At 50.5% G+C, this 24,256-nt stretch overlaps 1 protein-coding gene across 2 annotated transcripts in view; it reads left to right on the top strand.

Moving 5' to 3' along the window:
- Positions 1–24,256, top strand: part of SEMA6C (semaphorin 6C) — a 112,624-nt gene that overhangs the window by 69,579 nt on the left and 18,789 nt on the right. For both annotated transcript variants that reach the window (XM_084824156.1, XM_084824158.1), the window contains 11 exons: positions 239–361; positions 710–798; positions 2,720–2,937; positions 3,480–3,611; positions 4,636–4,791; positions 5,491–5,664; positions 8,687–8,824; positions 13,728–13,805; positions 14,730–14,785; positions 16,467–16,517; positions 22,747–22,896. In XM_084824156.1, the coding sequence (XP_084680282.1) occupies positions 239–361; positions 710–798; positions 2,720–2,937; positions 3,480–3,611; positions 4,636–4,791; positions 5,491–5,664; positions 8,687–8,824; positions 13,728–13,805; positions 14,730–14,785; positions 16,467–16,517; positions 22,747–22,896 (1,365 nt within the window). The remainder of the gene's footprint in view (positions 1–238; positions 362–709; positions 799–2,719; positions 2,938–3,479; positions 3,612–4,635; positions 4,792–5,490; positions 5,665–8,686; positions 8,825–13,727; positions 13,806–14,729; positions 14,786–16,466; positions 16,518–22,746; positions 22,897–24,256) is intronic.

The raw sequence follows: 24,256 nt of genomic DNA, 5'->3' as shown, positions 1-24,256 counted from the left end.
GAAATAAATGGAAACCCTGGTGCCATAATATCTTTCTTAATGTTAGAATTCCTTGCTTGCTGCACTTGCGGAGTGCGTTTAGATATAGATATAGTCTCTCAAATGTTATCAGCCCACTGTCCACTGTTTCCATATTCATAAGGAAGTTAGTACTCCATGTTTTGGCACAGTAGCTTGGATTCGGCCTCATGGGAATCCCCATTTTCTCTTTCTGTTTTTTCCCTCTCCCTCCTTGCAGAAGGGAACCTGTACTCGGCTACTGTGGCCGACTTCCTGGCTAGTGATGCGGTGATCTACCGGAGTTTGGGGGAGCGGAGTCCCGTGCTCCGGACCGTGAGATATGATTCCAAGTGGCTGAGAGGTGAGGCTGGGGAGGAGCTGGTGGTGTGTGACCCGCCCCTTTCACCTTTGGCTCTGCCCACCACTGGAATGCGGCCCCCGAGAGCTTGTCCAAAACGGAATTCAGGGCTTCAGGGCGGAAGGAGGTTCGACACCCCTGGAAGAAACAATCTCTTCCTACACTCTGAGGCCATTTCTGCTCCTTTTCCCTTGCTTCTGCCTTGCTGAACAAATGGGGAACGAAAAACACAGTGATGTTAGAGGAGGCTGTAAGCCACCCACACGTCATTGGCTACGGTCCATCCCCCCCTGCTGCTCCACGTCCCATACGCTCATGTTTTTAAGTGCCCCTTCTCCCCGTCTCCCACAGAACCCCATTTCCTGCATGCCCTGGAGTACGGAGATTATGTCTATTTCTTCTTCCGTGAGATCTCCATGGAGTATACCACGCTGGGCCGGGTAAGTGTCCAAGATGGGAGCCCGAGCTGAGTTTCACTTGCTTTGGGTTTTTCACGCAACCAACACGGACCTGTTGTAAACCCATATGACAATGGGGTGGGGCAAAAGTTGGTCCAGCTCGCATTTTAAGGTTAATGGATTCCAGAGGCTCTGGGGGATTTTCCCGCTGGTATAGCTGGCACTCTCTGTGGAACACAGAGGTCCCAGGCAGTTGACGTGATTGTGCCTAAGTGAACTCTGCAAAGAGGCAGCGACTGGGTGTACATCTGAGCCCCCCCTCCAAAGGAGGCTTGGAAGGTGGCAACAAGGGAGAGGGCCTTCTCAGTGCTGTCCCCCCCCCCCGCAGAATGAGCTCCCCACTGAGGCCTGCCTGGCACTGACACTGCCATATTTTCAGTGCCAGGTTCTTCTACCAGACATTTAATGACATGTGATGGGGCATATATGTCTGCTGTTCAAATAGGTCTATTAAAAATTGTTTACTGATATTATCCTTGGCTGTTTAAATTGTTTTAAAATTTTGTATGTTAAAAAAAACTTTTAGACTATGTTTTTATCATAATATTGTATAATCCTGTTCTTGTATTTTTTATGAATTGTGAACCGCCCAGAGAGCTTTGACTATGGGGTGGTATAGAAATGAAATAAATAATGATAATAAATAATTTTGCGCTTTGTGAACCACTGTGCAAACCAAAACTTGGTTTCCCTTCGAAATTCATGCTCCTCCGAATTTTGCAATGCTGTTTTCCAATCAAAACATGTGTGTATTAGGGGAAATAATATTCAAAACATCTGGGGTTCCCCAGTTGGCTACACACCTTTCCCCCAACCACTGATCCTTCAGTGGTTCCTTGGCTTTCCCACTGTGTTTTCCCTGTTCTAAAAGGATGAAATGCCTCGGCTAAGGCTCGGTAGCAGGCACTAAGTTCCAAAGGGCTTGCTTGCCTTAATACAAAAAGACTTGCAAAGTAGCAGTTGGATGAAAGCTGTTAACCTCAGGTTAAATCTAGCTGGTTTTTCACCCCAACAATTATTAAGCGTAGATTTGCCCAAAGCTAAAGAAATACTGAAACAGCATTTATAGGACCCTGAACGACAAAATAGTTCGTCCATAATGAGGAAACTGAGCCCTCACTTTAGACAGTCCTCACTTAGTCCCTTTGAGAAGTCATGGTGATATTTACAGCAGCTTTCATACCCTAAACTTAGAATAGCTTTTTCAAGCGCACGTTTTAACGTGCTTCCCTCTGTGTACTAGAATCCCAGTTCAAAATCGGGTATGTGCTTGCGGAGATGGAAATGTCAAAACCGTAGCCCCCGTGCTCCTGTTTTGCTCTTGTATAGAAATGCCCATGAAGAGTTAATTGCCCCGGTATCACTGCCCTGTCTGGGGCGCCCCGCTGATTATTATGCGAACCTCCTTCTTGAGGGCTGTGATAGGTTAGTTAAGGCAAAAACGGTGGGATTTTTAGCAGCGGAGGCGTCCTGTGTTTTAAATTGCATGATGCTAGTTTTAATTGTATTTAATATTTTTACCTGTTTGGTAAATCTTTGGTAGATTTTTTTATGGACACTGGACACTATTACTGTTTGGTTTATGTCTGATTATGTATGTATTGTTACAAATTGCAACGGCCATTGGCTTGGTGAAAATAAGATTTGATTTGGTTTGAACGGGCAGTAAGAGCGTTAAGCTTAAATGCGCTGCTGTTTTGAGCCTGCCCCTTTTGTCTTTGGCCACACACCCTTTTGCCTTTGGCTCCACCCACTGCTGGAATGTGCCTGCCACTCAGAGCTTCTCTGAAATTCAGTTTGACCCTTGGGCTGAAAGGCATTCAACACCCCTGGCTTAAGGTTTTGTGTCTATGGGAAAGGAATTCAGTCTTCAATTCTACTTTCTCCCCCCCCCCCATCCCAGGTTATCTTCTCCCGTGTGGGAAGGGTCTGTAAGAATGACATGGGGGGCTCTCCCCGGGTTCTGGAGAAATACTGGACGTCTTTCCTCAAAGCCCGCCTCAACTGCTCGGTGCCCGGTGACTCCTTCTTCTACTTCGATGTCCTTCAGGCCATCACAGATATAACCCAGGTGAACGGGCGGGCAGCCATCTTCGGGATCTTCACCACCCAGCCCAACAGGTAACCATAGCGAAGCTGCGCCCTTCCCAAGCCTCGGAGAATCTGAGCTGCTTGCCTGAATGACTCTCGCAGCTCTCTGGCGAGTTCCTTTTACAAAGACGCTGTTGCAGAACCTGAGCTGCTATTTCTCACGAAGCTCGTCTCTTTGGCGAGGCTGTTCAAATGAGCCATGCAGAACCTGAGCTGCTGCTTTGCACAGAGCTCCTCTCTTTGGCAAAGTTGTTACAATAGGCCTTGCAGAACCTGAGCTGCTAGTTCCCACAAAACACATCTCTTTGGCAAGGTTGTTACAATAGGCCTTGCAGAACCTGAGCTGCTAGCTTTCCAAAAGCTTGCCTCTTTGGCAAGGTTGTTCAAATAAGCTTTGCAGAACCTGAGCTGCTAGTTTGCACAAAGCTTGTCTCCTTGGCAAGGTCCTTTTAAAATAAGCCTCGCAGAACCCAAGCTGCTAGTTTGCACAAAGCTTGCTTCTTTGATTCTGTTGATGTGTTTTCCCTGCCTAGTGTTTCTGTTTTTGACTGCTTGTTTTCTGTTCTGCCCAGCATCACGGGCTCTGCTGTCTGTGCCTTCTACATGGACGAAGTGGAGCGAGTGTTCAATGGCAAATTCAAGGAACAAAAGAACGCAGATACAGCCTGGACTCCCATCCCTGAGGAGAAAGTCCCAAAGCCCAGGTATTAAAACCTTGACCCAGTCTTGTAATGTATGGATCACGGGTCTCTTAGCTAATCTGCTTGCAGCTTTGGAAGAGGTAATGGTGCATGAGTCACCGCTGGCGATCAGGAGTGTGTGAGTGTGAGATTAAGAGCGGGAGAGAGAGAGAGAGAGGCTGATTCTGTGGGAGTGTAGAATGCAGTATTGCCCGCAGAAATTGGCTTCCTAAGAAGCTCTGCTTTCTCTTAAAAACAAAAATCACGTTTCTAGCCCCTCGGATCGCAAAGGTGGGCTGGAATCTCGGCGATCTATTTTGATTTGTTTTCAGTCAAGTTTCCGGCCCTTGTGGAATGTGAAAATATGGCTCAAGGGCTGCCGAAATTTCAAAAGCCAAAGGGGTGACTGAATAAGACCGTAACTGCTGGCAGAATCGCAGTGCCCTCCATAGCTCTTTGTCCTCTTTGCGTCTAGCAGAACTGATGCACAGTTATTCAGAGTCACAGAATAAATGATGCCAAATAAATCCGGCCAGCTTTGCTCCAAACTGTGTAATTTACCCAGCGTGTGGAATTTAGATCACCTGGGCAGACATTTTAATTTTATTTTTTCAGCACAGATTGCCATCCAGTGTGGAGGTCATTGACTCCCTTTCTGTTTATATGACCACCATTTTAAAGGGTTCCAGGTGAATGGGAAAGCAAGTTCCATCTTTTTCTGGAAATGCTGCAGTCCCCAGGCCCAGATTGTTTTTAAAATACGGCTTCACGAGCTCATAAGCGGTGCCGTTCATTTTCCCATGTGCAGAGCTTCATAATATATATTCTCAAACAGGATTGTTGTTTTAATATTGTAGCTTTTTAAAAGATTCTAGTCCTCAATGTTGTTAAGACAGGCTCAGAAACGTGCAAGTGGGCTGTGCAGAAAGCTGCCCTGTTCAGAAGTGTGTGTGTGTGTGGGGGAGCTTCTGGGGTCCTCTGCTCACTACTGTCCACCCACCCCTACCCTAATCCCCCCAACGCCTTTGTGGTTTCTCTTCTCTCGCAGACCTGGCTGCTGTGCAGGCATCGGCAAAGCCTTGGCTTACAAAACCTCCAATGATTTCCCCGATGAGATGTTGGGTTTCATCAAGTCCTTCCCTCTCCTGGATGAAGCTGTGCCGTCGGTCACAGAGCAGCCGTGGTTTACCAAGACTACCAGCCGGTAAAGCTTTGCCTGTCACGGATACAGCTGGGCTGGCTGCTCTGAGGCACGTCTGCCAAATCACACACTCTGCTCTGAGCACCCAGTATTTTTTAAAGCTGCTTCCCCTCCGGCTTTCTACATCTTTTCTCCTGACTTGGCCTTTGTTCTTCTCTGAGCACCTGGTATTTTTTAATGCTCTTTCCCAAAACTTGCCCTTAGTTCCGCTCTGAGCATCCGGTGTGTGCTTCTTTAAGGCAGATTACTGTCTTGCTTTCAAAATCCTTTCTCCTGACAGGGCCTTGGTTCTGTGCTGAGCACCCAATATTTTCTAAGGGCGATTTCTCTTCCTGCTTTCAAAGTTTTTTCTCCTCACTTGGCCTTTGTTCCACTCTGTCTCATCTTCATTGAGGTTCACTTCCAAGTGAACCTCAGTGGTGTGGAGCTAACCTCAAAGGTTTTCCAAGCTCAGTTAACCAGGAACGTTTTAAATTCAGGGTGGTTTTGACCTCAGGCCTGTAGGCCAAATCCGGCCTGCCTAGAGGCTGACCGCTCAAATGTAGCCTCTAGAAAAGTCTCCAAAATGGAATTCAGCTCTCAGGCTGAAAGAGCTTCAACGCCTTTGTTTTAAATGGGGACAAGTCGGAATTTGAAGCCAGGATTATTATTTTTTAACGCACGAAGTGTGCAAGCCCCTTTTCCCCCTTCCACCCACCCTAGGTACAAGCTGACCCGTTTGGCTGTAGACACGGCAGCTGGACCCTTTCGGAATTACACGGTACTCTTCCTGGGCTCGGAAGACGGCACAGTGTTGAAGATGCTCTCCCGGACCAACGAAAACTCCACAGTGGAGATGCTGTTGCTGGAAGAGGTCTCAGCCTACAACCCTTCCCAGTGAGTCTGGGTTGTGGGGCCGGGTGGTCAGAAGTAACAGTGGATGGGTGGGTGGGGTATGCAATTGCATCTAGAATTTGCTAAGGTGTTTGGGAGGGCAGATTTATTTTATTTATTTATTTCTGTATTGGATGAAATTATAAATTGCACCCTCTGCTGACAAGGTGCCCCAGGGTGATAGATCGTAACACCATATACACGTAACATCATCATAAAACCAACAATTGCAAGTAGGGATGAACAAATTGCTTTGTATCTAGTCCTTGTCAGTGCCACTTGTATAATCATAGGTCTGTTCCATCCAGTTTCCACAATGCAACAGGTATACTTTTTTTCATGCATAAAAATTCACGATTTGCCTGGTATATGCATTTTTGGATGCAGCTTTCTCCAGTATACTCCCTGCTGGTTAATGTCAGGCACCGCCGCTGTTTTATTTTAGGCTCTTGCTGAATACATTTTTTCTTTAAGTAAGCCTTCGCTGATTGACCAGCCACGGTTTTATTGACATCTGATTTTGAATATTTTAATTCTGTACTTCGATTCTTTCTATTTCTTTTATTGTTCACCACTTGGGCATCTTGTGAGCTACAAAGCAGCACACAACTCCTGTAGATAAATAAATAAAGAGAGAACTATCTGCATTTTTGTACACAACCTCTGAGCCGGGAACTGTGCCACAAAATTTGGAGAGGGGCACAGCCCGGAGGGTAACTGTGTTCGGAGCAACATATTAGGAAGTGTGAATGAGGTCAGCTTGCTTCAAAATGTGGGCCCAAGAAAATTCTCTCCCATCCCTAACCTCAAGAGGAGAAAAACTAGTCAAAGCAGTAAAAATAAGAAAGTGGCATTAAAACTGAAGTGCGATATTAAAATAACGTTAAGGGTGCAATCCTATGCATGTTTAGACAGAAAAAAAGTCCTACATCTCCTAGAATTCCCCAGCCAGCCATGATGGCTGGGGAATTCTGGGAGTTGTGGGACTTCTTCTAGCTGGGGAATGCTGGGAACTGTAGGCCTTTTTCTGTCTAAACATGCATAGGATTGCACCCCTAAGCAGCATTAGAACTCCCATAGAACAAGATAGCCATAACTGCCTGTCTAAAATCCGGTAAAGAGGGAGCCAATTTTGCCTCCCCTGGTTGGGAGTTCCACAACTGGGATGCTGCTACCAAAAAGTCCCTGCCTTGAGTACCCACCAACCTATCCTTTCCAGATGGTGGGTCATATAACAGGACCTCTGACAGTGGTTGTAAGTTACAGGTGGGTTCATATAGAAGGAGGTAGAACTTCGGATATCCTGGCTCGAAACTGTAATTGTCATCAGCAACTGTTCAGGTCTTTTCCATATCACGCTACCAGATCCTTTGATCTGGAGTTGCTGACGGGGATTGAACCTGGAACCTTCCTGCATGCCAAGCACGTGCTCCGGTCCTTCCTAGAGCATTTGAAGGTGGTACGAAAGAGGCGAGATTGCCTGTGGTGGGTACGCTTGCCCGACTCTATTGCTTCTGGTTAAACAGCTCTGGCAGGGTCTTTTTTTGCCACTGTTCCAAAACCTGCCGGACCTATTTGACCGAAGCGACGGCTGCATGGAAAAAATAATGTGAGTGCGCCACAATGTGCAAGGCCCGTTATCGAGCCTTCTCGAAAATGGTTCAGGCTGAGACGGCAGCCTCATGACAAGGTCACCCCTGGCCTTTCACACCCACGCTTATCTCTCCACAATTGGCCTTCTTCCTTGCACAGCTGGAATGTAAGTTTGATTTAGAACCGTATCTCTTTCTCTCCCCCCCAGCCCTCTCTCTCTCTGTCGCTTTCCAGTTTGTGTTAACAGCATTTGCAGGTGCGCTCCGGAGAGCCGGTGTGGAAATTACCGTCCTGCTCTCTTTATGAGGAGGCGTGAAGGTCTCTTTGGCTTCCTGTCAAATGGGGCCGTTTTTCTAACAATTCCACAACACCCCCCCCCCAACAAAACCTTCTCTTTGACTTATCAGAAGCTTTAAAACGGGGGAATTTTGTCAGTGGGTGCCACTCAGGCAAAAATAGAACGGCACTGACTGAGTTTAAGAGGCAATAACATTCTTATCTGGTTTGAGGGTTTTTTTAAAACAAAACAAAACACCACAATTCTGTTGTCTAGTATTTTTAATTTATTTGTTTTTCAAATATTTTGAGAGATCTGTTTTCCCCGTTATCCTTCTGTGTAGCTTCCTGTTATCTTTTTCTGACCCCGACCCTCCTTTCGGACTCTTGTCTTTGCTGCAACCTCAGTAAAATGATTAAAACATCTGAACTTTTGCCCACAAGGAACCCCGCCAAGCTGCCGGCACATTCGGCCCAACCTGTCATGGCTGCTCCCTCCTGTGGAACTCTGGGAGTTTTTAGCTTTGCCGCATGGAGCTCTGAGGGCTGGCCCTGCTCCGTCATACACGCTTGAAGGTCCATGGGGGAAGCCAGCCCAATCGAGAGTCAATTGGATAGGTCAGATGCACCCTAGGTTTCTTCAGACATCATTATCCTTGGTGGCAGAAGGGTAAATTCAACAGGATAGCGCTAAGACCTTCAGAAGCTTCAGCCGATGGTTACAAGGAGCAGAGCTTACTCGGAAGTAACCCTCCTGTATTCAGTGGGCCTTCCATGCTAATGCAAGTGTTTAGGATCAGTAACTAAGTAATCACTGCTTTGCTTCCCTCCCCTGCTGTCGAGAACCGGATCAGTTGGTTGGTTTTCACACGGCCGTTCCCAAATTGTAAAACCTGTTCACAATTCCGCGAGGCGCCCTTGAGAGACTGATGAAAAACCACCATGGTTTAAAACGGGGGTGTTGAACCTCTTTCAGCCCCAGGACTGAATGTCATTTTGGAGAAGCTCTTGGGGGCCGCATCCCAGTGGTGGGCAGAGCCAGAGGGAAAAGTGGGAGGATCAACAGCGAAAGGGGCAGAGTCAAAACACCCCCAAATACTGGCATATTTGAGCTTCAAGCGTACAGACTCATCCTCTGTTCTCCCCCACTCTCCAGGTGTAGCGTCAAGAAGGATGATCGGCGGGTCCTGGGTTTCGAGATGGATGAGGCCAACCACGCCCTGTACGTAGCCTTCTCCAGCTGCGTGGTACGGCTTCCCCTCAGTCGCTGTGCTGCCTATAGCACCTGCCGAAGGTTAGTGAAATGGAGGCAACATTAACAACTTTGAGGGCTCCCCTACCCTCCTGCCCACATCTTGGCCCAGGAAGCATAGGGGGTCCCATCTCTGGTGGTCTTTTGCCAGTTGGTGAAGATGGTGTGGTGCAGTGGTTAGAGCACTGGCCTGGGACTTGGGAGATCCGAGTTCTTGTCCCTCACTCAGCCAGGAAGCTCACTGGGTGACTTCAGGCCAGTCATTGACTCTCAGCCTCACCTACCTTGCGGGGTCGTTGTTGTGAGGATAAAATGGAGAGGCGGAGGATGATGTATGCCACCTTGGGTTCCTTAAGGAGGGGGAAAGGCAGGATATAAATATAAAAATAAATGACTATATACATACCAGCTAGCTTTAGCGTGCCAAATGTCTGGTGCTTTATGTAAAGCTTAGGTTTTCTCTGTGGCCTCTGCCTTGCGTTGTGATTTTAATGTCTTTTCGTTGTTGTATTTTTAATGTGTTTGATGGCAGAGGTCCTGGAAAGGCAAGATAGGAATCTCTGTATAAATCAAATAAATGAGTTACGTTGAAGGGAAGGGAAGCCAGCAGGGCCGATGATCTGGGATTATGGGAGTTGTAGTCCAAACGCTTCTGAGGAGCTGGAGTTCTGGATCCTGGAAGGAAGCAGTTAATCACGGAAACCGCATATTTATTTATGTGACTAATGTGACGGAAACATTAAAGCCTTGATGCTAAGTGTGTTGGCTTCTCTTCCAGCTGCTCTGATACGAATCACAGGGTGCTGTGGCCGTCACAGAACACTGGAGGTGGAATGTTCCACGGTGTGGCGTTCGCTGCATTTATTATTAACAGTTACACACTGCCTCATTTGCTGCTGCTTCTTTTTTAAGGCCATCGAGGTGCTGCACAACTATCTAAAATGATAGAGCCATAACACAATTTTTAAACAACCGAGAACGTTTAAAACAGCAAAACTTTAACTACATAATTTGAAAGGCTAAAGGGCATAACTTCAAATGTGTGTCTAGCACCTACGTCTTGCTTTCAATTTTCCCCTAGAGTAGGCACAGGGGCGCGGATTCAGATCGGGGGAGGGGGAGGCTTTTAAGATCTGGATCCGGGGCCCTGCACTTACTGTAGAGGAAAAATGAAAATCAGAAACAGCTAATTATTTTTGTAAATGGGGGGGGGGCATTTCCGGCCCTCCAGATGTTTTCACCAACGACTCCCAGCAGCCCCAGCCAGCACGGCCAATGGTGAGGAAGCATGAGAGTTGTAAGCTGAAACTTCTGGAGGTCAGCGTTGGTTCCCCCCACCACCACCAGGTTGGGGCCAGGCAGCGTTAAGGTGTCCGGCCTACATATCCAGAGGTTCCTCCCATTCCCACCATTCTCAGATCAGGTGGTATCTCTAGGCTGCAGCGGTGGCTGTGGTGGGACTGGGACGAGTCAGGCAGGTGAGCGGCGAGGGCTGATTTGGGGCGTGCAGCGGTAGCCAGTAGAGCTAACAGAGGCTTTGTTTGGGCCAGGCAGAGTTAGGGGGCTGGCCAGTCCAAGTGCCAATCACCTGGTGACTTCTGCTTCACACCATCTGAATTGCCCCGCCAACAGGTTTCCTGCCATTTCCAGGAAATGCCACCAGGCCAGCAACCCAGACCTGAGCCATCCACTTCCTTGAACGGACCGTTCAACCAGATCCTTTTTTTCTTTCCTTCCTCCTCCTCCTCCCCCATCAACCTCCTCCTCATTCATCCTCCTCCTCATTCCTCTTCCCCATTCAACCTCCTCCCCATGCCTCCTCCTCATTCAGCCTCGTCCTCATTCCTCCTCCCCATTCAACCTCCTCTTCATTCCTCCTCCCCATTCAACCTCCTCCTCATTCCTCCTCCCCAGTCAACCTCCTCCTCATTCCTCCTCCCCATTCAGCATCCTCCTCATTCCTCCTCCTCAGTCAACTTCCTCCCCATGCCTCCTCCTCATTCCTCCTCCCCAGTCAACCTCCTCCCCATTCCTCCTCCTCATTCCTCCTCCCCATGCCTACTCCTCCTCATTCCTCCTCCCCATTCAACCTCCTCCTCATTCCTCCTCCCCAGTCAACCTCCTCCTCATTCCTCCTCCCCATTCAGCCTCCTCTTCATTCCTCTTCCCCAGTCAACTTCCTCCTCATTCCTCCTCCCCAGTCAACCTCCTCCCCATGCCTCCTCCTCCTCATTCCTCCTCCCCATTCAACCTCCTCCTCATTCCTCCTCCCCAGTCAACCTCCTCCTCATTCCTCCTATCCAGTCAACCCCCTCCCCATGCTTCCTCCTCCTCATTCCTCCTCCCCATTCAACCTCCTCCTCATTCCTCCTCCCCATGCCTCCTCCTCCTCATTCCTCCTCCCCATGCCTCCTCCTCCTCATTCCTCCTCCCCATTCAACCTCCTCCTCATTCCTCCTCCCCATTCAGCCTCCTCCTCATTCCTTCTCCCCAGTCAACCTCCTCCCCATGCCTCCTCCTCCTCATTCCTCCTCCCCATGCCTCCTCCTCCTCATTCCTCCTCCCCATGCTTCCTCCTCCTCATTCCTCCTCCCCATTCAGCCTTCTCCTCATTCCTCCTCCCCATTCAGCCTCCTCCCCATGCCTTCTCCTCCTCATTCCTCCTCCCCAGTCAACCTCCTCCCCATGCCTCCTCCTCCTCATTCCTCCTCCCCATTCAGCCTCCTCCTCATTCCTCCTCCCCATTCAACCTCCTCCTCATTCCTCCTCCCCAGTCAACCTCCTCCCCATGCCTCCTCCTCCTCATTCCTCCTCCCCAAACCTCCTCCCCATTCCTCCTCCTCATTCAACCTTCTCCCCATGCCTCCTCCTCCTCATTCCTCCTCCCCATTCAACCTCCTCCCCATGCCTCCTCCTCCTCATTCCTCCTCCTCATTCAACCTCCTCCCCATGCCTCCTCCTCCTCATTCCTCCTCCCCATTCAACCTCCTCCTCATTCCTCCTCCCCAGTCAACCTCCTCCCCATGCCTCCTCCCCAGTCAACCTCCTCCCCATGCCTTCTCCCCAGTCAACCTCCTCCCCATGCCTCCTCCTCCTCATTCCTCCTCCCCAGCCAACCTCCTCCTCATTCCTCCTCCCCAGCCAACCTCCTCCTCATTCCTCCTCCCCAGTCAACCTCCTCCTCATTCCTCCTCCCCATTCAACCTCCTTCTCCATTCAACCAGCCTCTTTCTTTCTTTCTTTCTTTCTTTCTTTCCTCCTTGTCCTCCTTCTTCCAAAGGCCCCTTTCTAAATCCCAGCATGCTGGAGACCCCACAAATCCTGTTGTGCTCCTTCCATTTGCTCAGCTTGAGTGAGAGGACAGGAGAAGATATACACGGCGCACTGTCTTGGCATGAGCGGTGGGGGGGGTTGGGACCATTTCCAGCCCAATTCCATTTTGGAGACGCTCTCGGGGGCCATATTCTAGTGGTGGGTGGGGCCAAAGGCAAAAGGGGTGTGGCCAAAGGCAAAAGGGGCGTAGCCCAAAACATTGTAGCTGCAAGCTGTTCCTGCCAGTCACGGAGCCTTGTGAGAAGCGTTTCAACCTTTTAGAATGAGGGCACAGGGAAACGCTGGGAGGCATCGGCGGTGGGTGCAGGGGAAGGGGGCAAGGCCATCAGAGGCATCCCAGAGTTCCAGGTCGGGAACTCAGGAGGACCAGATCTGACCCTGGGCTCTGGGCTCTCCATCCATAAAGCAGAGGGAGATTTCCTGGTTTAGTTTCCCATCTCCGCAGAGTCGGGGCAAGGGAATGGGCTCCAGTCAGCAGAGCAAAATGGCAGCCAGGATTTCTGGGGTTTTGTTTCTTCCTTCGGGGCAGGATACGGCCACAACCAGGGTTTGAAGGCCCAGGCCCTCTCCCGCTCTTGCCCCTTCCAGCAGCCAGTGTCCAGAGGTAGACCACCAATAAACGTGAGGTCCCATTTTAGCCGTCACACCTCCTCCTTCCGTGAGTCCGTTTGTATTTTATCCTCCCTGCTTATCATCCAAGGAGCCGGGGGGGGGGGGGCGGTGTTCTCCCCTCATAACAACCACCTGAAAGTTGTTTTATCCTGACAACAACAACGCTGTGAGGTAGGCTCAGATGCATTTGGGTCATGATGGCCACCAGGAGGGGAAGGAGAAGGTCTATCGGTGGGTGTTACTTGGCCTTGACAGCTAAACTGAACCTCCTTGTTCAGAGGCAGTATATCTTTGAAGACCAGATGCTGGAGACACAGAACAGGAGAGGGGTGCTGCCTTCCTGCTCTGCCTTGCGGGCTTCCTGGGAGTATGTGGCTGTCCATTGTTGGAAGCAGAAAGCTGGCCAAGGTGGGCCTTTCACCTGATCCAGCTGGGCTTGTCTTATGACTGGCCCAAGCCCTGGCTGAGCAGGGATTCGAACTCAAGACTCCACAGAGCCAGTGTGGTGTCACTGGGACTGGGACTGGGACTTGGGAGATCCGGGTTCTAGTCCCCACTCGGCCATGAAGATCACTAGGTGACTTTGGGCCAGTCACAGACTCTCAGCCCAACCCACCTCACAGGGTTGTTGTTTTGAGGATAAAATGGAGAGGAGGATAATGTAAGCTGCCTTGGGTTCCTTGCAAGAGGAAAGAAGGCGGGATAGAAACTCCTACCATCCCTGACCATGGGCCATGCTGACTGGGGTTGATGGAAGCTGACGTCCAGCCATATCTGGGGGGGCCACAGGTTCCCCTGCTCTAACCACCGCACCACGCTGCCTCTCCAGTGGGTGGGGGAAATGTAACTCGGAGCTGCTTGAGAATGGGCTGCGACGCTCCCAGGGTGTGAGACTGAGCTGCCATTTTTCTGGACACCAACTGAGCAGAGCAGCCTCACCAGTATCCAGGTACTAATCTCTCTCTCTCTCTCTCTCTCTCCCCCCGCTCCCCCCTCGCAGGAGCTGCCTGGCTTCCCGAGATCCGTACTGCATCTGGCTGCACACCGGTGCTTGCGTACCGTTCAGCGATGAGATCAGGTGAACCAGACTACATCGGGAGGCAATCCCAGGGCTGGTCCTCAGCTGTGGGTTCAGTTCTGGAAGGGCCGTAAAATCTTCCTTTCCCATTGGGCCCGTCAGATATTTAGTTAGTTGCTACGCTTGTGCCTGGCTGATGCATTATCTAAGGCAGCCTTCCCCAACCTGGTGATGTTTTGGACTTCGATTCCCATCCGTCCTGGGTGGGATGGGAGTTGTAGTCAAAACATCTCTAGGACGAAGTCTTTTTTTACACTTTTTAGAGTTTCTGGGCCTCATTATTTTCTGTCACAGTAGTTTTTATTTGATTTTCTTCCCCTTCTGTTGTAAACCACTTTGAACACATGCTGGAAAAGCAAGCTATTTAAAAGAATTAAATGAATGATAAAGTGGACTTCCACACCGTCGCATCCTGAACCTTTAGAAGCCAAAGGGGCCTTGTTGGTTCTAGCGGACACAGCTGACTCTGCCCCAATGTTCCTTTGTCGTCCGGAGGACTAGAAGCTTGACTTTTTTTTCCTTTAAAAAATTAAACAAATAAAAAGATATTTGGGTCATCTGTGGAGCTTAGGCTGGCTTGCAAAGAATTTCTCTCTCAGATTCCCCTCTCCACTCCCCTAGCGTCTCCTCCAAGGCCCCCGAACCACAGATGCAATTTGCAAATCCTAGAAACAGCCCGCTGCCGCGGCACAATCCGTCCCACGCTGTGCTCCTCCAAACTCCACCAGCAAGGGATGAGGGGAAGAAAGCGGGAGCTGATTGGGCCGCTCTCTCGGGGCCCTTCGCTAGCATTTCTCTCCCCCACCTTTCTCTGATTTGCTGGGTGCCAACCAATTGATTAATTAGCGGAGAATTTAATCAGCCCGGCAGGCTTAATGAGATTTCTCTCTCCTGTTCCCTCCCTCTCCCCCCACCTCCCCGCAGAAGTGGATTCGAACAAGACGTTGAAAATGCGGCCGAGTACACAGGGACCTGTCAAGGTGAGCGGTCTTGGGGTGGCCGGGGGGGCGGGCAGAGGGGAGACAACCTTGCAGCTGCTGGGGCCAGAAAGGAGGAGGAGAACGGAGCTGGCGCGGCGTCCCGGTCCAGCTATAAAACTCCTCTTTCTGAGCCGAACAAAAACGGCTGTGTATGGCCCTTTCCCCCCGCCTCCTTCTCTGGCTTTCGTTGACAGGCGTGTGAATAGCTGATGTGTTGGGAGCATTAAGTCTGAAAGGGCTGTGGGAAGGAGACGGTGCGAGGAAGACAGGATGTCGTGTCTCCGTCTTTTCAGCCTGCAGGGCGGGGACAGAGCATGACGTCAAGGGCTGAGCTGACTCCCGTTTTTTCTGAGCTTGACTTATCATTGACTTATCACATTTCTATGCTGCCCAGCAGTTGGAGATTCCTGGGCGGTTCACAACCATCAAAACCGTAAAATACAACATAAGAAAAGTTTAGAACGATAGTATAACATTATTATTTATTAATATTGACAAATGATTATTACTCTGGACTTCTGTGGGCCAAAGTAGATGTGAGACTATTAGTAGTAGTAGTAATTATTAGTAATATAATTAAAATAATTATTCAGTAATAATAATTAATAATAGACTCACATCTAGTTTGGCCCATAGAGGTCCAGGGAAATTGGATCCCCCTCAGATGAGGGAATACCCCATTCAGAGCTGCAATTTTGAGGAGGGGTGCAAGCAATTAGGGTTGTGGTATCTCTTCTGATACAGATCGGGGGGGGGGGGGAGAAGGATGAAACTTGACTGACTGATTGTGCTGATATCATCAACTGTCCTGAAATTATCAACTGGTCAGTCTTGGATCTGTTTACATGTGAATTTCACAGCATGGCGGGGGGGGGGGAGGAAAGCCCCTTAATAATCAGGGGGCTCTTGTTTCCTTTCCATTGGGATTAAGCAATTGGCTTGGCAAGGTGAGGTTCACAACCGAATGCAAACTGTGGGGGACGTGAGAGTGACTCACGAGGAATGGAGGTGTGGTTGTAACGCCCTGTGTGGGACTACCTACCTCTGCAAACAGGGTGTGTGGATTGGGGCTAATTTCCCCTTTGCAGCCTTCTGTACCTTCCTCCAGATCCCCGAGTTTAGGCTGGGGTGATTCACTGGTGGAAAGGGTTTAAGACTAAGGAAACGTGTGTGTGTGTGTGTGTGTGTGTGTGTGTCTGTGTGTGTGTGTGTGTGTGTGAGAGAGAGAGAGAGAGAGAGAGAGATTTTCAATCCATCCTCAAGGAATGCAGATTAATATCCAGAAGGTGTGTTTCCTCAGCGAACGTTTAGGAGGGTATTTTGCTGCCTTAAAGAGGGGCGCGGGTGGCACCTTTGGGGGCCAGAGTCAAAAGAATAGCCCAATCCTTACTTATCTCCTTCTCTTCCCCATTGTGGTCTGGCGTTTGGGGTTGGGAGGACTTCTGTAGCTATGGGGGTACATCAGTTTACAAGTCCCTGCTACGTTTTTGCTTCTTTGACTTCCTGACACTGTCCAACGAGTCCGTTGCGAAATTATTCCGGTGGCATGGATCCCATGTTACCAGCTGATCGCTTCTTCCTGTCCCAGTTGCACCCAAACACGGCCGCTTCTGTGCAAGGCTCCCCCTTGGCTTTACCCAATTGACTTCCCGTCCCGTCTTTCCTCTCCTTTCCTTTTTAGATGTCGTAACAGCCACCGGAAACCACGATGGCACCAGCAACTCTGCATATGGTCAGTACCTCCTCTCCCTCCCGAATTCCCCAGAATCATGGTCTTTCCTGTCCCCACTCATCTCCTTCCATCGCTTATTCCCACATAGAAATAAAAATGCCATCCAACATCCAAAGACCAGCTTAGATGTCAAGGTCGAAACGCCCATGGCGTATGTTCTCCAAGGTGGCCATATTGGGTCGAGCCATGACGGAAGTTTTGCGTTGCCTGTCGGAAGTCTTAACATGTTGCCACAGCTTAGAATCATGGAATAGTAGGGTTGGAAGGGGCCTACAAGGCCATCGAGTCCAACCCCCTGCTCAATGCAGGAATCCAAGTCAGAGCATCCCCGACAGATGGCTGTCCAGCCTCGTCTTGAATGCCTCCGGCGTGGGAGAGCCCACCGCCTCCCTAGGTCATGGGTTCCATTGTCGTATCGCTCTAACAGTCAGGAACTTTTTCCTGATGTTCAGCTGGAATCCGGCTTCCCGTCACTTGAGCCCGTTATTCCGTGTCCTGCATTCTGGGGTGATGGAGAAGAGAGCCCGGCCTTCCTCTCTGTGGCAACCTTTCAAGTCCTTGAAGAGCACTTCATATCGGGGGTGCCATTTAGAGGAGGGGGCACCATTGTGAGAATCCTCTGACATTCAAGTATTCTAACCAGAAGGATAGCGGGGCAGGACTCGGGCACGTGGGTGCTGCCATGCCGCTATCACTTCCTCATGGGCAACGGTCGCGAAGACCCCTTCATGCAGTGCAGACATGGGGATAAGCGGCCTCCATGCCAGGCCTTCCGCGTTACCACGGTAACCAGCCTGCCACTGCTGTTCGGGCCCAAGATGGCTGCCGGCCAAGTCTGGATGTATAAATATTGGTTTGGCCAAGGAAAGTTTGCTTGCTTAAATGGGGACAAACACTTCCTTGAATGGTGCAGGCAAAGGGAAACAGAAATGTCCTGTGTCTGGGCGGGGCGGGGGGAGCAGATTCCCACAAAACCCTTTCCCGAAACTAACAGCGTCTCGGAAGAACAAAAGACCACTAAACCCCATCACTTCCTGTCATGTCAAGCACTGTTTCCTCGCCTGTCCCACCGACATCCCACCCTCATCATCTTCCGCAGGGAAACAGAGTCCTCGAGGGGGACATTGTGTCACTAATATGCCCCCGCCTGCACCATGCCTTCTTTTCGACACAGCAGTGAGAGTGTACTTTTCACAACAGCTACCTCTGAATCATGCACACTTTTTTGAACAGGGTGCCCACTTATGTATCACCAGAAATGAGGAAATGCAACAGCCAAAAACAGGGCACAGGTTTGCATAACATCTGCATTTGCCAATGTATATGTACTGATGCAAATTTGGGAATAACTATTGGAATTTAAGCAGAAATACAGTGCTTTTCACTATAGTGCGGGCGGCTCGGGTTGGATCCAGACTTAGTGTAGGCTTGTCCTATGGACTTCAGTGGGTCTACTCTAATTATGACTAAGCCTGGATTGAACCCCATGCCTGCCTGCTCAGTATGCCGTCCAAGCGCTAACTGGGTGAGCAACTTCAAGGTTTCTCCCTGCGTTCCCCCTTTAGACTTGAAACCCGAATTGGACCGGACAGGCCTTCAAATCAAGGACTGTCACCTATGAAAGAGGACACATCCCCCCCCCCCGTTTTTGTGAGAGGCGCTAACCCCGCTTTTTTAAATCAGTGGCCAGCATCCTTGCTCAGAGCCTTTGCTTGGGCAGAATTTGACCCTCCCTTGGCTCAGTGGGAAAGGGGTTGATGTTTTTGTGCTAACTGTCCTGTTTAGAGCAACTGAAGGGTGGGTGGGATGAAATTAAATGTTTCTGTTTGGCCGGTGAGGAGGACCAACATCTGCAGAGCCTCTGGGCAGTCCACAGCCGGCCACTCCCTCGCTGAACTGCCATTCTGCATCAAATGGCAGCTTGGCCTTTTCCGTAAATAACCGTTTATGGAAATGGCGGCCATAAAGGGGCCATCTCCGCAACATTAGGAGCTGGGCAGGCACGGGGCTCTGCAGGCTGGTGTCCAGGGGGCTGAGCCGGCGAGAAATCGCTGAGCTCCAAGCCCCAACCAGACGCCCGCTCCATCCAGTGTGGTGTAGTGGTGTAGTGTGGTGTGGCGTAGTGGCGAGAGTGCTGGACTGGGAGCCGGGAGATCCGGGTTCTAGTCCCCGCTCAGCCATGGAAGCTCACTGGGTGACTCTGGGCCAGTCAGAGACTCTCAGCCCGACCCACCTCACAGGGTTGTTGTTGCAAGGCTAAAATGCAGAGGAGGAGGATTATGTACGCCTCCTTGGGTTCCTTGAAGAGGAGATATAAATGGAATAAATGAATCCCTAGTCCCTACTCTTCTGGTACTGGAACAGACTGGATATAGAGTGATGGTGGATGGAATGAGAGCACCGATCCTAAGGGAGCTTAGGAAGGGGATATGTGCAAGGTGGCTTTTTGTTTTGTTCTTTAAAGGATGGCCTTTTTCCTCTCTCAAAATGTCCCAGTGCTAAAGTGCTGAGATTCTTTATTTGAGCCCATGGGGTGAGATACTCTGTGTGTACCCCTTCGAGCAAGGTTTTGGAACAGAGGAACCCAAGAGTCCATATGCAGAGACATACAGAGAGAGAGAGAGAGAGTCAGGCAGGCAGGCAGGCAGGCAGACACAGAGACAGGCAGGCAGACACACAGAGAGACAGAGAAAGAGAGAATGACGCATTCACACACAGAGAGAGAGACACAGACACAGAGAGACAGAGAGACAGACGCATGCACACAGAGACTGACAGACAGGGACACAGACACAGAGAGAAAGAGAGACAGACACATTCTCACACATTGAGAGAGAGAGAAAGAGCTAGACAGACAGACACATGCACACAGAGAGACACACACAGAGACAGACAGACATATTCAGAGAGACAGAGACAGATGCAGATGCAGGCACACACAGAGACAGACACAGAGATAGAGAGACAGACACATTCATACACACACAGAGACAGAGAGACAGAGACAGAGAGAGAGACGCATGCACACACAGAGAGAGATAGAGAGAGACGCATGCACACACAAAGACAGAGAGATAGAGAGACAGACACATTCACACAGAGAGAGACACAGAGAGATGCATGCACACAGAGAGAGACACAGAGACAGATGCATTCACACAGAGAGAGAGAGAGACATTCACACACACACACAGAGACAGAGAGACAGGCGCATTCACACACACAGAGAGAGAGAGAGAGATGCATGCACACACAGAGAGAGACGGGGATAGAGAGACAGACGCATGCACACAGAGAGACACACAGAGAGATACGGAGACAGATGCATGCACACACAGAGACAGAGACAGATGCATTCACACACACACAGAGAGACAGAGAGAGAGAGACAGACGCATGCACACAGAGAGCAGACAGGCACACCGACACAGAAAAAGAGAGACAGGGGGAAAGAGAAGGAGGGACACCGACACACAGGCACACAGAGAGAGCTGCTTGCCTGAGAGTAACTAACAGATGGGAAAGCAACGCTGCCTGTTGAGATCCGCACACACAATCAGCTCCCGCAGGAGGCCTTCCTTGCCGCCTCCCCCTCCCCAAAAGAAAACCCCACTTCCCCAGCTAAGGGCACCGCAGAGCCAATCAGACGCAGGGAAGAAAATTAAAACCGAAGCAACTCCATTAATTACCCAGCAGGGAAGAAATCTCTTGATTTAATTGGGGGGGGGGGAGGCAGGGGAGAAAGCCAGAGGGAGAGATGTTTGCCATGTTCTGCTAGCATCGCCTCGGGGGGGGGGGGGAGCTGGAGGAGGGAGGTTTGGAGCGTGAGCAGATTTCGGGGGGTTTCAACCTGGCCTCTCTCCGAGCCTGCCTGTGCCGTGATGCGGGCTCCCCTCGCTTTGCAGCCCTAGCCCATTTCCGTGGCGCTCTGGGGTCAGCTGAGGGTGATGGGGAGGCCTCCCCCCGCCCCACGCGTTTCCTGCCCCCGCCCCACCCCCTCTGCCTTGGCTCCATGCAGACCTTGGCAGGTTGTCTCACTGCTTCCTGCGAGCGCTGCAGAGCCGGGTAAGGGGAAACCGTCTCGCGGCGTCTGGGATTCATTAGGGGATCTTGGCTGGCTCAGCCGCAGCAGTTTCGAGGGCCGGCTGACACGCAAGCAGACCTGGCTTTGGCTGGCTGGCGCAGCTGGCCGGGCCCGCAACCCGACGGAGGACGGGGCGGGGGGCCTTAAACCTCCTTTCCTGCCCGCACTGGGCCCAGGTAACTAACGGGGCACATGACATCCTTTGGCTTTGGGACAGCTGCACACGTTTGGGGGCAGTCCAGCGGCAACTGAACTCTGGGTCTGCAGCTGTCCATCTCCACGCTAACATTACGCTTAGACCTGGTGGAACCTGTGCATCCCAGGGACTCCGGAGTTTCTTTGGCTCCCACAGATTTATTTAATTTTAAGCCCTCTTGTTGCGGGCAGCCTTTCCCCTACCTGATGGTCTCCAGATGTGTGGGACTCCCATAATTCCCCCAATAGCTGGGAATTCTGGGAGTTGCAGTGCAGCACTTTTGGAGGGCACCAGTTGGGGAACACGTGGCCCTCCAGATGTGTGCTTGTTTATTCAGTTGAAGTATCTTTATGCCTCTCCTCAGCCAAAAAGGCCCCCAGAGCGGCTTCCATATAATTAATTACACAAGACAGTCCCTGCCCCCGCAGGCTTACAGTCTAACAAGACACGGCACACAAGGAAAAAAGGGTGGGGAGGGAAGGGGGAGGGAAATTCAGCCTTTCAGCAGAGCGGGCGGCATAGCCCAGCTTCCCACTCTCATCTCCCTCAGCTCAGGCTGCTGGTGGAGAAACGAGCGGATCTTTTTGGACTATAAGACCCATCATCCCCCACCACTGGCCTCGCTGGCTCGGGCTGATGGGAGTTACAGCCCCGCCAGATCTGGAGGGCCTCATGTGTCCTGTTGCCGCTCTACAGAATTACATTGCTAATGCAGTCGGTTTATGACAGCCCGCCCTTTTTCTATGGCTTGTGCCCCCTGGCAGTGCTCCAGTTAGAAGGCTGTGCCCCTTTCCCTTTTCTGCTGGGCCCCCGTAGCGATGATTTCAGAAAACTGCCCCCTCCCAGCTCTGTTCAAAGACCACGGCGGAACTGTCCACTGTATCTGCCTGTGGCCTCTTCCGTTGCTTTGTTTACTCTGACTGTATATCCAGGTCCACCATATCCAACGTTTGAAACACCTCTGGGAACAGAGGGCCAGCCCCATTACCTTTTGTGACTGCTCCCATAGCTACTGCTTTTCGAAGGCTCCCGGGGGTGTGATTTTGCTAAAATCAGTGGGGCGTGTGAATTTCAAAAGGACCTCCTTAACTTACACACACACACAATTTGAGAGCTAACGTAGCAGACACCCCAAATTTGGCGCCCCAAATCTGTGTTGTGGCAAGGCCATCCCTCTCTCAAAATACTAGAATCCAAGGGAGTTCTAGAACTAGAGTTCTAGAATACTAGGATCCATGGAGCTGATTGGTGGGAGATTCAGGATAGATCAAAGGAAGGACTTCATCACACAGCGCATAGTTAAGCTATGGAATTCACTGTCACAAGACACTGTCACAATTGATGGACACCAATTTGGATGGCTTTAAAAGGGGGCTGGACAAATTCCTGGAGGAGAAGGCTATCAGTGGCTACTAGTCCTGATGGCTATGTGCTACCTCCAGGACCAGAGGCTGTGAGCCTATGTACACCAGTTGCTGGGGCACATGGGCAGGAGGGCGCTGTTGCACTCGTGTCCTGCTTGTGGGTTCCTGGTCAACAGAATGCTGGACTAGATGGACCCTTGGTCAGTTCCAGCATGACTCTTCTTATGTTCTTATGGTTTGTTCTCGGCCAATGTGGTGTGGTGTCTTGCGCATGTGCTGGACTCCCAGCTCCCATCATCCCTTGCCTTTCCCATGCAAGCTGGGACAATGGGAGTTGTAGTCCAAAGCATCTGGAGGCCACCGCATTGGGGAAGGATGTTCTAGTTGTTCTCCCAAGAACCATCAAATTCCTAGAGCTTTTCCATGGTTTTCAGCCTCTGTATCTATGTGAGGATTCTCTAGACGCTGCCCCCTTTCCCCATGACCAGCCACATCCGTTGCCCGGTTCCCGTTCTTTTCTTTCCTTACTCCTTTCCATTGTTGTTGTTACTGTTGCTGATGTTGTATTTGTCACCGGTAACGCAGGAAAGATGCAGACCACTGCGGCCGCAATCTCCGTACCCTTCCCAGAGGTGCCCACGGGGTCTCATCCCGCTAGCATGGCTCCTGAGGCCCGCCCGGCCCCTGGCGTTGGGGACCCAAGCTCCACCCTCCACGTGGCTGTGAGCACACAGGGTAAGAAGGGTCGGGCCGCTCGTCTGACCCCCCCCCAGTCCCTCACAGTACGGCACCAACACGATAACAACGGCCTGTGCTAGAATCACTAACCCGGAGAGGGATTTGAGATGCGCTGAATCTAACGAGCGAGCTGGAATGTGGAGGCATGCGAATGCAGAGTGGGAAGCACCGTTGCCTTGGCACGTTGCACGCTGTGGGGCTGAGAAGCGGGAAGAGGTTAGGGGTAGACCTGGCTTCCGCCAGAGTGGGTAGGCCGCAAAACACCCTCTCTCTCCTCGGGGTGGGGGGGTTGTGAATCTATTTCGGATTGTGTGTGGGAGGTGTGTGTCTATATTTGAAGCTGGGGTGTGTGTGTGTATGTGTGTGTGAGAGAAGCGAGATATATCTTTCAGAGGAGAAAGATGAGGGATGGCAGAAGGTTGTAAAAAAATGACTACGTCTGTGATGCAAATCCCAGCACCTTTGTCTCTCCCATCTCAAAATGCGTTACTGCAGGATGGAAGAAGAAGACGCAGAAAAGGGCAGGTCAGATGATCAAGTGACAGGAGCAACTCCCCTCTAAGGAAAGGTTACAACATCCGGGGCTGTTTAGCTTAGGGAAAGAGGGCGGGGGAATAACAGGGGGAGGTGTATAAAAATATGCATGGTGCAGAAAAAGTGGATCGGGAGATATTTTACTCCCTCTTTCATAATATCAGAACTTGGAGTAAGGATGGACACAGCGGTCGGTTTCAAGTCCATGTTAGTTTTGTGCATGCCCGTTCCGTCCTGTTTCAGCATCCGTCTGTGACTTACTTTGTTTTTACCGCAAACACCCACAGGGAAATTTGCATTATTTTCAGCATAGTTTTTCACAGAGTACCCATTTCTGCGTACATTTTAAACGAAAGTACACATTTGTGTATGCATTTTGTCCTAAAGTATGCATTTGGGGTGTGCATTTTAAACTAAAATACCCCTTTGGTAGATGCATTTTGATACATGGTGGGTTTTGTTGGGGGGTGGGGAGCCAAGAACTGTATTGCAAAATGCCGAGAAAATGCAAAACCTGACAGAAAACTGCGATATGCAAACGAGTCCCAGAAGTGTGAATCAGGACAGTTCGTTTGAAAATCTGGACCGAATGAAATCCTGGAATATCCGTAACTCAGAGGTCACCCACTGGCAGGGGTGTAGTGGAGCCTGGGCTGACGGGATTGAAGTGCCAGGACTTTCGGATCACCAGGGATGATGACATCATCTGCCACTAGGAGTGTTGCAGAAATCTGGAATGGATTCAAATGAGTTTGAATTCTTGTGAATCCAGTGTTCTGGTACCACAGCAGACCAGCTTTTGCCTAGTCACTCAGATTCCGTG

Source organism: Heloderma suspectum, chromosome 17 (genome assembly GCF_057233095.1).
Source record: "Heloderma suspectum isolate Gila_16-S chromosome 17, 16-S_ref, whole genome shotgun sequence".
Classification (NCBI taxonomy): domain Eukaryota; kingdom Metazoa; phylum Chordata; class Lepidosauria; order Squamata; family Helodermatidae; genus Heloderma; species Heloderma suspectum.
The sequence above is the reverse complement of the archived record's forward strand: the minus strand, read 5'-3'. Positions and strand labels throughout refer to the sequence as shown.